The 12,047-nt window shown below is 47.8% G+C and overlaps 1 protein-coding gene across 1 annotated transcript in view; it reads right to left on the minus strand.

Moving 5' to 3' along the window:
- Positions 1-265: 265 nt before the first annotated feature.
- Positions 266-12,047, minus strand: part of SORL1 (sortilin-related receptor, L(DLR class) A repeats containing) — a 38,568-nt gene continuing 26,786 nt past the window's right edge. Inside the window, exons 32-47 of the mRNA XM_009330398.1 lie at positions 11,563-11,721; positions 9,932-10,058; positions 9,144-9,313; positions 8,445-8,557; positions 7,999-8,103; positions 6,950-7,022; positions 5,644-5,726; positions 5,262-5,358; positions 4,487-4,671; positions 3,886-4,005; positions 3,621-3,785; positions 2,561-2,735; positions 1,911-2,017; positions 1,037-1,229; positions 706-918; positions 266-333 (exon numbers count right to left, since the gene is read on the minus strand). Of these exons, the coding sequence (XP_009328673.1) occupies positions 266-333; positions 706-918; positions 1,037-1,229; positions 1,911-2,017; positions 2,561-2,735; positions 3,621-3,785; positions 3,886-4,005; positions 4,487-4,671; positions 5,262-5,358; positions 5,644-5,726; positions 6,950-7,022; positions 7,999-8,103; positions 8,445-8,557; positions 9,144-9,313; positions 9,932-10,058; positions 11,563-11,721 (2,153 nt within the window). The remainder of the gene's footprint in view (positions 334-705; positions 919-1,036; positions 1,230-1,910; positions 2,018-2,560; positions 2,736-3,620; positions 3,786-3,885; positions 4,006-4,486; positions 4,672-5,261; positions 5,359-5,643; positions 5,727-6,949; positions 7,023-7,998; positions 8,104-8,444; positions 8,558-9,143; positions 9,314-9,931; positions 10,059-11,562; positions 11,722-12,047) is intronic.

A 12,047-nucleotide genomic window follows, 5' to 3' on the forward strand; every position in this document is an offset into this window, starting at 1 on the left:
ACGGAAAGTATCTCACAGACTTAAAAGCATGCCCAGCAAGCATAGCCTTGTAAGACTAAATTAATGTTAAATCAAAGCAATTTGTTACTAAACCAACCTAGTCTGCAATTCACAGTTGATTACTACAAAGTGTATTTTTAAAATTTTTTTGGCCCATATAAAAATAACATATTGCAACTCAAAGTGCATTTTTAAAATAAACAATCAACTATCTTTATCAAATAAAATATTTACACCATTTGGTTTTTACAGTCAGAAATGCGCTTCATGCGATGACCATGGGAACATCATCTGAAAATCCAGTTATCATTGGGGCTTCGTCATCCTCATCTCCTGAAAAACAAACCCAGAGTGCTGTTATGCTGCCCTCAGCGTTTCACGGGGCACCACTAAACAGGCTGCCGAAGCTGGCCAGGAAACTGCCCTCAAAACCAGTATATTGTGGCCCCGCTTGTGCTCTCACCTGGTTGTTGTATCTGTTATATTCAGGTTTTGACTGAATTTGCATTAGAGGGAGTGGTTTAAGTGAAGTTGCTAAAAACATTTATCCTGGGCCAGCTTCGTATTCTTAGGCCAAGATCAAATCCGTAGAGATTTTTATGCCAAGGGTGGCCCAAAGCATGGTAGAGAAGTTAGGTCTTGCACTGATTTCACGTCCTTAAGGCTGTCCTGAAATGCCATTGCATGAAACCAAGGGCTACGTACCTAAGTCATCTCCTGAGGAGAATATGGCCGAGCCCAGGCGGGAGCTGTAGTGGCTGTTTGCAAAGGCAGTGAAGCTGTTCTGCAGCCGTCTGTGCCTCATGTAGAGCACCACGAACCCAACGCCGAGGGTCACCAGCAGCAGGAACAGCACCGGTACCACGATAGCAGCGACGTCTGTCGATCTACCGGTTTTTGTTGCAGCGGAGTCTTCACCTAGAGATGAGGGAGGGAAAGAAGTGCCATTAGCAACTGATAGCACAGTTCTCTAGGGATTTTGTGAGGCTTTCATTAGTCTTTGTTAAGGAGGATGGGGAAAATGCCAGGGACTTACCAGTTCCTAGTTCATCATAGAGAAGCGTGGCTGGCTCGCCGCACATCTGCCCGCTGTACAGGCACCTGGCCTGAACGGTGAATGAATAGTTGTGACCTATCTTCAGGTTGGAAACTTTGAAGAAGTTTTCGGTGGTGTTCCCAAGATAAGCAGTGATGTTCATCAAGCTGTCAAACATGTGAATCTCGTAACCCTGAGAGTTATGAAAACAAAGACACAAACCCCAAATCACCTGGCTGCAGAGGTCAGGTTTGCTCCTTCTGACAGGGCTTTGAAACTTCTTTTTTCCTCCTTTGATGAAATGCGTTGGGCTATCAGCTGGGAGAGAGCAATGTGGAGCCTCCTCCAGGCACCCGTCACTGTGCATTGACCTTGGCCAGTTCAGGGAGGAGAGAAGATTTCGGTCTGTCTGGTTCACTCTGTTCTTAGCATCCACCCGAGACCACCCACACACAGAGTCCAGTAATGGTGATGGCTTTTTTGGCGTAGTTTGCTACCTGCCCGGGCCCTGACAAAGAACATGTCACGGATTTTCTATCAAAGTCTAAATAATGACAATTCTCAGATGCTACCGATGTGCTTCCTGGCACGGCAGGGCAGTGTCCTATTCCTGGTCCTTTCACACGTGAGAGTTGACCTTTTCCAAGAGGATAATTATGTTCCTAAAAGATGATCGATTGGATCTATCAGCTTTAGTGCCTTAGTCATGATGCGAATTGAAGTGAGCTCTACGTAGAGGGCTCATCAAGGACGCTTGGGGGAGCAGAGCGTACTGGTGTATTTTAAAAAGTCTGTGAATGGAGCCTCGCAACCGACTCTGCTCTAGGTTTTTCTGAAACACTGCCTGTACGATGGGAGAGACAGTGCAACTTACCCGGCTTTCATTGAAATTACTTTCCTTTAATGCCAAACTCTTCCAAAAAAGCAGAATATGGTCATTTTCTGTTATAATTTTTAAGGCGTCTGGTGCAGACAGTGGAACTGCAAGTGAGGAAAAAATGGCAGGCGGGTTAGGTTTTAACACTGATGGCACTTTTCTTGTGGCTGAGAAACAGCAATGGCGTTGCTTCTGAAACTTAGTATTTTGGGGGGATCAGAATACTCCGCTTAGAAAGGGCTGTACTGGAGGAGAGGATGCTGTGGCATGTAAGCTGGTAGGAGTTTTTCGGTGGGTTTTTATGGTAGGACCGTAACGGTACTTCATGGTACCTACACAGCCAGCCAAGCAGGTGTCTTTCCCACCTCCACCTAGGCAGGAGAAAAACTCCCCAGCTATCGTTTGAGAGGCTTCCTCTGCTGCTGCTGTTCGGGGGTTTGATTGCCTTCCCTGGGAGCTGCAGGAAGGCCTCTCAGAATTGGGCTTCGGCAGTGGGAGAGGACTAAGTGGTGCAGAAACACCTCTGCAGCCTCCACCCAGCACAGCGGTGGGATGGATGGTGTGTGGGATGGGCGCTGGATTCCCTCTAGTGGACAGTGCTGCAAGGACTCAACCCGGCACCCGCCCAGTAGTACTCTTCCCTTTACCTGTGTTGATCTTCATGCTGGATTCTTTGCTCATATTTCCCAGTTGAACAATCACGTGGTATTTGCCTCCCGGTTCAAGCTTCTTAATGGTGTACTCCACCGTGCTGTTCCGGGTTTTCACTTTGTAGATTTTATCTGTTTTTCTTACTAAATCTTTAACTGCGACAGCATATAACTGGAGGGGGAGGAAAGGCACATACAGTGAAAGATCTCACTTTCCTGCAGACTTGCTAGCAATCTCATGCAATGGTAGGACATTAGACGTGGGGGGACAAAATTTAAATTAAACCATGCCTGTGCTCTACAGAAAGCCTGGGAAGTAAGATTTCAAGCCTCTTGCTGGGCTAGCTGGATCCCTGCCCGAGATCAGTATTTACAGATACAGAAAATGCAGTTACTGGAACAGTTGAGGGCAGGAGGAAAATCTCAGGTTGTATAAATCACAAGGATGCAATACAAACTCCTGCCCTGTCAAAGTTTCCAGTTTTGCCAGGAAGATTTATACCTTTAAACCTTTGCCGTTAAAGTCTCTGGACCAGAATAGGAGCAGAAAGCTTGCTGAGAAAATGACTCGCCTTCAATGGAGCGAGACCTGACTGTACGCCAGCGTGCCAGAAAACAGAACCGGGCTTTGTTGGGGCTGCGCCGGTGCGGCTGGAGCGGGAAGGCAGAGCCTGCAGCCCGGCTGGCCCGATGCCTGTCCTGCTGGCCTGCGGGGCTGTGCTCAGGCACTGGCCAGCCCGGACTCCAGAGCAAAGCTGAAGCCCAGAAAGGTGTTTTAGCATGTGCCCGAGTTTGCTTTCAGACTTGGTCAGCAACAGATATCGCAGACCTGACTCTTTTTAAATGCAGTGTGAATGTTATAGGCCTGAGCTAATGGCCAGTCATGTGAAGAGAGGAAATGCAGGTCCCGGAGGTGTCAGCATCTTGACGACAACTATTTAGATGGAGGATAGACCTGATCTCAGACTCAGTTGTCCATCAGCAGCAGGGCAGGGATCTGTCTTTGAGCCAGGGTTTTGCGTGCAATGGGACAGGAGAAGGCGCTGTGAGATATTACCATGTCCTGGTCGGGCGAATCGTAGGGTGATTCCCACTTAATGACTGCGAACGTCTTTCCGGTGTGCACCGAGTGGAGGTGCCGAGGGGGAAGCCGGTTGTCAGGGATCATCTTCACCACAACGTAGTCGGACGGTGGCCCTTGGTAGGGAGACATCACACGGACCTTGAAGGGATGACACAGCGGTTAATACTGTGCCTGCACCCTTCGGTACCAAATTACAGCCCGCAGTGCAGGTAGGAGGGGGAACAGAAAAGGAGCCTACCAGAAACAGGTACTGCTCGTCCCGCTGCACGATCACAGTGATGTTGTGGGAGGTCGTGGTGGTGTTGTGAGGGCTCCTGTACAGCTCTAGGAAGGATGTGGCGTAGAAGATGCCATAGACCTGCGGAGGAAGAGCACAACAGGGATGGTACAGATTTTGGCAAGGGCCGGAGCTCGCACCCAAACTTTCACTGGCTGTTGCTTTTTAGGGACGTGACGCAAAGACCCTTTTTCCTCCAGGCACTCTCTCCGGCCCAAGTTCAGGTTCAGTCTACCCACTCACTGCTGCACTTCCCACCCTAAAATCCTGGGCTCAACTCTGATAACACAGCAGTCAACTGAAAGACCACTGGAGCATCATGCTACCTGTATTTCAGCCACTTCTCCACTGGATCAGTGGCTGAGCAAATAGACAACAAGGCGGCTTTCCTTGCTTCTGTTTAAGGGGTGGCAGGTACTTTCCCTCGTTTTTTGAGCATAAAACTTTCAGGGCCTTGCAATTCAATCCCTACAAATAATCCTGTGTTAAGATTTTGCTTGTGTTTTGAGGCTCTGAGCTAGACCCCGTCCTGGCTGGTGAGAAAAGAGAGTTGGTGCCTTACGACATTCCTTGGTCCAGTCCAGCTGCACTCCACCGCAGTCTGGTTGATGGCCTTGGCTTTGAGACTTGGTGATGCAGGTCTTGTCCCACTGGTCACCACATGCACAAAAGACAGAGGGCTGTCACCCAGCTCCGTCTTAGCCCAAGCAGAAATTTCATAGGGGGTGTGCGCTGTCAAATTTGCCACTGAGCAAGAAGAGAAACGTGCACTATTAGGTGAGGCAAAGTACTGCAATGGTGGGGTGAGAGCACTAGGAAATGGTCAGCAGCATCAAACAATCTTGGGCAGGAGCCCGCCTCTCTTGGTTTGTGTTTTGATTCATTTTGAGTAATTTCCTTTATACAGAAGCACCTGGGACTCTGGTGTCTAACCTAGCCTGTGCTTTTCTTTATCGGGATGCTTTCCCCTATCTAGACTGTGCACACCAGTGATTTTTCCAAACCAGAAAGTAATCTGATTAATAGGGACATGTATTGTATACAAGCCCAAGAAATTGTTGACCTTTTGCAGAGTAGATAAGGAACGACAAACAAAATCCCGTGTGATGAGAAAAGGCTAGTGCAGCTCCGGGGGATAAATCCCAAATCCACTTGAAATCTCCAAGTCCTAAGAAGAGAGGCCAAGAATTTGCTGGTTTGTCCTCCCAAGATTTATTCTTTCCTAAACAGAAACTACTCAGTTGCAAAAAAAGGAAAAAAAAAATCCTATAGCCTTCTGTAAAACCTTCCATTTGGTGTTGACTAAAGCAGAATTTTACACTTTGCACGGAATTTACCTTTTTGGATGGACTTTTCTCCTTCTATGATCAGAGTCCTTTTTTCCTGCCTGTGTGTATCAAATGTCCAGTAGATGTTCACAACATAACCGCTGACCTGTCAAGCAGCAAGGGCACACAACACGAACTATCAGTTCAGCTGTTTTTGCAAGCAGTGAAAGACTCACTGGTGAAAGTCTTTGCATTGTATTTCCCATCCTAATTAAGAGAGCTGGGATGGTTGATGAGTAGTAAGAAATCATTTGGCACAACATAACTAGTTTCAGAAAGTAATTGCAATACTGAAATGGGTGACAGCTTATTCCATCCGGTATTTACCATCTACCCAATGCACGCGTTTTTTTCTTTATTCTAGTTTCAGAAGCAAAGGTAAAAATTTTACCTTGATATTAGTAGTCATTTTTAGGCTGAAACTTATGGAGTCCTCGCTGTAGCTCTCAATGTGTATGACAGGTGGAGGAATGACTGGAAGGAAAGAAAGGGAGAAACAGCTGTTACCGCAGCACAAAGAAATACAAATACTTATCGAGAGGGGACAGGTAAAATACAGGCTTTCATTATGACAATCATCTCTTAGACCAGGAATACCCCATCTTTCCAGCCCTAGCCTTGCCTGTCTCTAAGACACGTGTCCCTCAGAGAAGGCACCGACATGCTGTACCTCCATCGTTTTTTCAGTCAACCATCTAAAAGCTGCCTTAGCTGTGCCTTGCTCGGCGCAGGCTGGAAGCAGAGAGGTCTGGACACAGGTATTTTACTTCTGCACTCAGTGGGACAAGCTCACATCACAGTTAACAGCTTCTGGCCTTCAGAGGAACTGGTGAGGGAGGACAGGAGCGGCGAGGGAGGTCAGGAGCTATCGGTGGGGACAGCTGCCGAATGCTCACGCAAAACTTGAAGTGAAAGTTGTTACGGTTCTTTCTACCTCTGTTTTTCTAACCATCAGGTACTCATGTACTTCATATTATCTGAATCCGGCAATGTTAGTAGCATGGTGTTTTCTTTCCTTCCTTTGTCAACATGGTGAGGATGCACTTTTATCTAACAAATTAGCACACAATTTTGACATCAGAATATAGGTTTGGAAGAAAAACTTGGTAAGAATACAAATGATTTCAAAAGGCTTTTCTAAAAACAGTTTGGAGGGAAATGATTTACTGTGTTGTTTGAATTTATCTACTGTAATGTTGTGATAGTTCGTGGGAGCCTTAGTGGTCTTTTAGTGGTCTAACCTACGTGAGATGCAGAAACCATCCTAAGCATAACCTAAGAGGGAGAAGAATGAGCGAGTATCCTGTCAGCTAGTGACAGCGAAGGAGTTAGTGGTCATGTGTCTCGCCTATCCAAAGGTAGGGTCTAGCCTACACAAGTCAGAGGGAATCCATCTGCAGTCCAGGAGAGAGGGGCACCTTCTGGACAGGCTTCTCGCCCACTTCCAGGGCAGTACCTCCATCCTACGTGCCACAGAGTTCAGAGGAAGAGTCAGCAATCCGTTCAGACTTGCCACTGAACTTTGAGGCAGATCAAGTTACGCGAAATGGTACAGCAAAGTTGTTAAATAGAGTAAAATGCTCAACAGGGAAGAAAAAAGAACGAGGAGGTGGTTATGCATGCTGATGCTAACACTGCAGGCTCGTATGCAGCCTTTTTGCTATGTTGTCTGAATTGACCGAAACAACAACGTTTACCTTTGCCTTTTATGGTGGTTATGGATTTGGAATCACTCCAATTTCCCACTCCTCGACTAGTTACTGCAGCAACCTTTTCAAATAAGAGGGTTAGTCAATATGAACAAATGTACGCCGCCAACATTGTATAATGCAAACACAGAGCGAGGTTAGAGCAAGGTTACGGACATGGCGGAGCTCATGGGAAAAGGACTTTGAAGCAAACAATAGCTTAATTACTTGGCAATAAAATGCTTATTACAGAGATAAAGCAGACTACTTTAAGTCAATTAAAGGAATCTAAGAGGAGGAAGATGCATCCTCTTTGCAGATAACCACTCTCTTATGAGATCTTTATGAGGAGTCCATCAAGATAAGGAGCTTTGGACTCTATCAGCCATAGTGTAGGTAGGAACCGCGCTGGTGAAGTCCATGCGAGCACTGAATCCAGTTCCAAAGATTTATTTGGGAACAGATTAGTACGGTAAGGAATACTAAGGAAGGAAAGACTTGCTCCAACCGAGTGTGAGAATAGCATTGATTCATGGGTGGGGAGAGGGGTTTATCCCACCTCCCAGTGAACTCCCCCAAGAACCCATGCTCTTTCAGCACAGGGAGGATGGACAATGGCAGAGTATACGTTTCCCAGGGCCCAACGCGCAGACTTTCATTTCCTATTCTTATTAGTTCTGCCTATAATTACCCAGCTTCTCCCATGCGCATACATTCCCCGCAGGCGCATCTGCTTCTTTTCCCACTGATACAGTCAGGACCAAATTTATCTCTGGCCCAGATCCGGCGCAATTGCAGTGACGTTCGAATGGGCAATTAGTAGCACAGATTTCATAATACAGCTGGCCTTCTGGGAGAAGGAGCAAACAAGGGCCTTAATTCAGGCCTTGAAACTATATACATTAGCAGCGCAAATGCCAAGCCCCCATTGTGGGTTGACATTAAAGGGCAGAATTTTAACACCATACTTTTTTAGCAAGTATTTGACTGGGCAGGACTTAGACTATCTAGTGAAAAGTAATGAGAGCATGCATAGACAGAGCTTTGAAAATACTCACTCTAACTGTGTATAATGTGTTGACCTGTAAGTTCTTGATCTCAGTGTAGTTCTTGGTGGTTCTAAGGGACGACCACTCCTTGGATCCGGTCCTGCTGTATTCCACCTAGGAGCACCAAAATAAGGGATGAAGGCTCCACAGTCAACAATACCATAGGGTGACAGGTCCCTCTGTGTCAAAATGTCACTAGAAAGAAGTATGAAAGCTTAGAAAGGGAGCCAGAAACGAAATTATGAACTTGAGGGCTGTGTCGCTACCTACAGCCCTGCAGCATTTCTTCTCCTAACTCGCCCGATGCTCTCAGCAGATTTCCTCTACGAAATGTCCTATTGCTGGCCCACCCGCCTCTGCAGAGACAGCTGTCTTCAGAAAGGCCAGCTGCCCTCAGCAGCCTTTCCTGTCCCACCACCGATCTGGACTTGGCCCCATCGGGCAGCAGGACTCACGATGAATTCCCGTATGAGGCCATGGGCGTTCACGGGGGGACTCCAGCAGCCTGTCACCACACCCTCAGCTTCTTTTTTCAGGGACAGCTGAAGGTTAAAGGGAGCATCTGGTACTGTGGAGAGAAACAGAGGTGTTAGTGACAGTCGCAGTTGGTATGTCCGGATCACATGGGGAAAAGCAGGGTATCCCTGAAAGGTTGGGACAGGGGAAATGGCCAAGTGATCCTGGCTCATGGGAGATGTCGTCTTCCTGCAGTTGTGTCCCGAGTCCCTCTCACCCCCCTCTGGAGCAAGAACGCCTTTTTAGTGACTTGTGGTGAAGGTAGGATTTTTGCTAAGCTCTTTGCTTTATTTTGCATCCCTTCCTTAACCTGACCTCCACTCTGCAGCTAGAAAGATCTTGCTCCTTGTGTGTGGTACTGAACAGTCCCATGGGCTCCTCGCTGCACTGTGAGAAGAGATGAACTTCCCAGTGATACTAAACCACTAAGGCACGGGCAAGAAAGAGGGCAAGTTGGTGACTCAGTGCAGGACTGACTCGGGGCAAAGAACCCGCAGCCCTTTTTCCCAGTGCAGCACAATTCCCAGGCCTGTGGAAAGACTCCTTTTGTTCGTAACGGGGATACCTCCGTGGTATCTACTTTCTAAGCCGAGGCGGAATGCATCAGGTCACTGATATGACTGTGCAGGTCTGCTTACATCCTTCGGGTGCCCGGAGGGTGATGAAGTCATTGGTGTTGTAGATTCGGCTGAGACATTGCACTTGGACTTTCACCTGATAGGTACAGTCAGGCTTGAGGACTTTCAAAATACTGTTGGTTTTGTTGCTGTGGGTTTCGAAAATCTTCCAAATGCTTTCACCGACCATCCTGCACGAAAGAGTCACACCCCTCCAGTCAGGACGGTGTTTAGTAACAAAGGGTGAAACCATCTACCTGTATGTTAAGAGCTTGCTGCTTAGTTTCCTCTTCAGTAAAGTCACACCACCAGCTTGAAAAGATGCTCTCTTAAAGCCTGAACTAAACCTAGCTTAGTGACTTATAAGCGCTGTCCTCTGAGGTTTTCTGTAACTGCTGTGCTCTAATTTCTTGACTTTGTTCCCGTTGTTAGCTGTCCCATAAAGACAAGACACGAGCAGAAAAAAAAAAACTCAAATATAGCCACATTACTGTCTGAGTCAATAATCTGGTGGAAACAAATACAGCTTTCCACAAATGCCCCCTAGTTACAGCTGTTTCGGGTTGTCTTTGCAACAAAGTATTAGAAGATTTGACGGTTGGACTCGATGACCTTAGAGGTCTTTTCCAACCTTAATGATTCTATGATTTTCCAAGCAGAAGTAGATTGAGCAGCTCTCAGTCCTTCAGGCCTGATTCTGTACGGCGCTTTGCTGTAAACATGGGCATACCGATACCTGTGCTCATGCTTCTGCTAGCCTTTACTTGATATGAAAAGCAACGGGTCACGCAGTGTAATGTGTGGTGTACCTGTAATAGACGTTGTAGACACAGGAGGTTGAGGACATTCTTTTTGGCCGAGCCCACGTCAAAGTGACATCGCCGGAGAAATCGGCTGTCCACTGGAGGTTCTGGACTTTGTACACGATTGTGTCATCTAAGCAGGCAACGGGAAAAGTTAGTCTACCGGAAGAAAACAAGCCCTTTGCCCAGAACAGAAACAGGAGTTATGTTTGTAGCACAAAAAACATGTGGAGGTAGAAACAGTAACATGACTGAAGGGAGTATTTGCACCATTCAAATTGGATGTGTAATTTAGGCGGGCGTTATCAGTGGAGAAGAGCAGGCTCTTCAGAAGGCAGCTCAGAGCAGGAACACACCCCTGGTGCTCTTAGTTCTCCCCAAAATGTCTTGGTTGTCTTTATGCTGCATCATGCAAGCATGTCCTTTCCCCAGAGGAAAGATAAAGTGTGGCTGTTGATGAAATACTCTTTAACATCATTTTGGAAGTACAAGAGTGCAAACTGATCAGTGCAAGCTAAGTCACTCTTCTACCTGTGCAATGAACCTGTGCGGTCACTGTAAGCCACCCAGGGCTTTTCTTTGTGTGTTTTCCTTATCACATCTCACGTTCAGCAGAAGGACCCAAGCAAAGGCTGGTAATTAAGGCAGTAGTCTGGGGACTGCCTTGACACGAGCTCTGCGGCTGAATCACCACCTGACCTTGGGAGAGGCACTTAGGGGATAACAGCACTGTGAAATCCAGCGCCGGTAGTGATGGGGACTCGGGGTGCTTATCTGAAACAGCCCAAATCCATGCCCTGCTCCCGCCATGCCATTCCCTGTTCTCTCCCTCCAGGCACCACGTGTCAGAGCCCACATCCAAACGCTGTGGCCTGGCCCCGCTCGGGTGCTCAGCTTCGTTCCCAGTGCTGTACAGAAACGGAGCGGAGCAGAGCCAAACTGCTGCCGCTTCGCTTTCCCTAACCAACTGGAAATGAAACCCAGCAGGCACATGGGTCCGCAGACAGGCACAGCAAGACAAGCTATCCGAGGGAAAAGAGCAGCTGAGCCATGAATCTCGGCACCTCCTTCCCCCTCCCCTGAACCTGCTAGCTTCTCCCAATCAATATTTAATTAAAGAACTAAAACCTGATTGATGCTTAAACCCCCAAGCAGTGCAGTAGGAAAGCGGCTGAATCTCATGGCTGGCCAGAGACAGCGATTGATCGCTGTTATCTGCGCAGGGCGGGCTGCGGTGCGCATCCCACCTGCCTCCATGGGGCCACTGAAGGCCAGGGTGGGAGGATCAGTGATAGTGGCGGGGCATGTGCCACAGATCCCAGGGTCACCTTGCAAAGGAGGACACAGCTGGAGATTATTGCTTCACCCGTGGGCCATGTAAAATAGACAGCTTTGCTCCTACCTGTCCTAAAGTTGTTTTTCTGTGTCTGAGGCTGCTGGAAGATGAATTGTCAGTGTAGAAGCTAGATGGGAAGTTTGTCCCAGCTGGTTATAAATGGGCGAGGAGGCAGCTCGGAGAGCTGGACAGAGGCAGATACGTCTGGGATGTTGTGAATGAAAGGCCACATATCCAGGAGAGCACCTCTACGTGCTAACACAGAACGGAGTGTGAGAAATGGGAGAGGGCTGCTGCTTACCGGTACAGTTCCTCTCATCGCTGCTGTCTGAGCAGTCCAGATAGCCGTCACACCGCTCTGTCACCATAATGCAGGCCTCTCCATCCTCGCATTTATAACCATTAGGGCACGACAGGGTGCTGTGAGTAGCTGAAAGAGGCAGAAAGGCTTCAGGGCTCAAGGCAGCAAAGTTGCCTCACCAGCACTGGGCTGTTTGCGGTGCCAGTGCTAGTTCAAAAGCAGGCACGATGCTGGGGTGGCTGCATGTCAGGGATGGAGCCCAGAGAGTGTGTGTCAGTCATAGGGCTATCTCGTTCTGGCTGCATCTTCTGGCATGATCACACACAGTGGCATCAGAAGAACTTGGAGCTTATCCCACTGAAAACAACGGCTGGACTTCTAATGGGAAGGGCACTGGTTGTTTGGCCTTTTTTCCCCTTTTTCACCATAATGCTGCATTTACTGCATGGAATCCACCAGCAATAAAACTCCTCAGTGGCTCCCCC

This window comes from Pygoscelis adeliae, unplaced genomic scaffold, assembly GCF_000699105.1.
Source record: "Pygoscelis adeliae isolate BGI_AS28 unplaced genomic scaffold, ASM69910v1 Scaffold608, whole genome shotgun sequence".
Taxonomy (NCBI): domain Eukaryota; kingdom Metazoa; phylum Chordata; class Aves; order Sphenisciformes; family Spheniscidae; genus Pygoscelis; species Pygoscelis adeliae.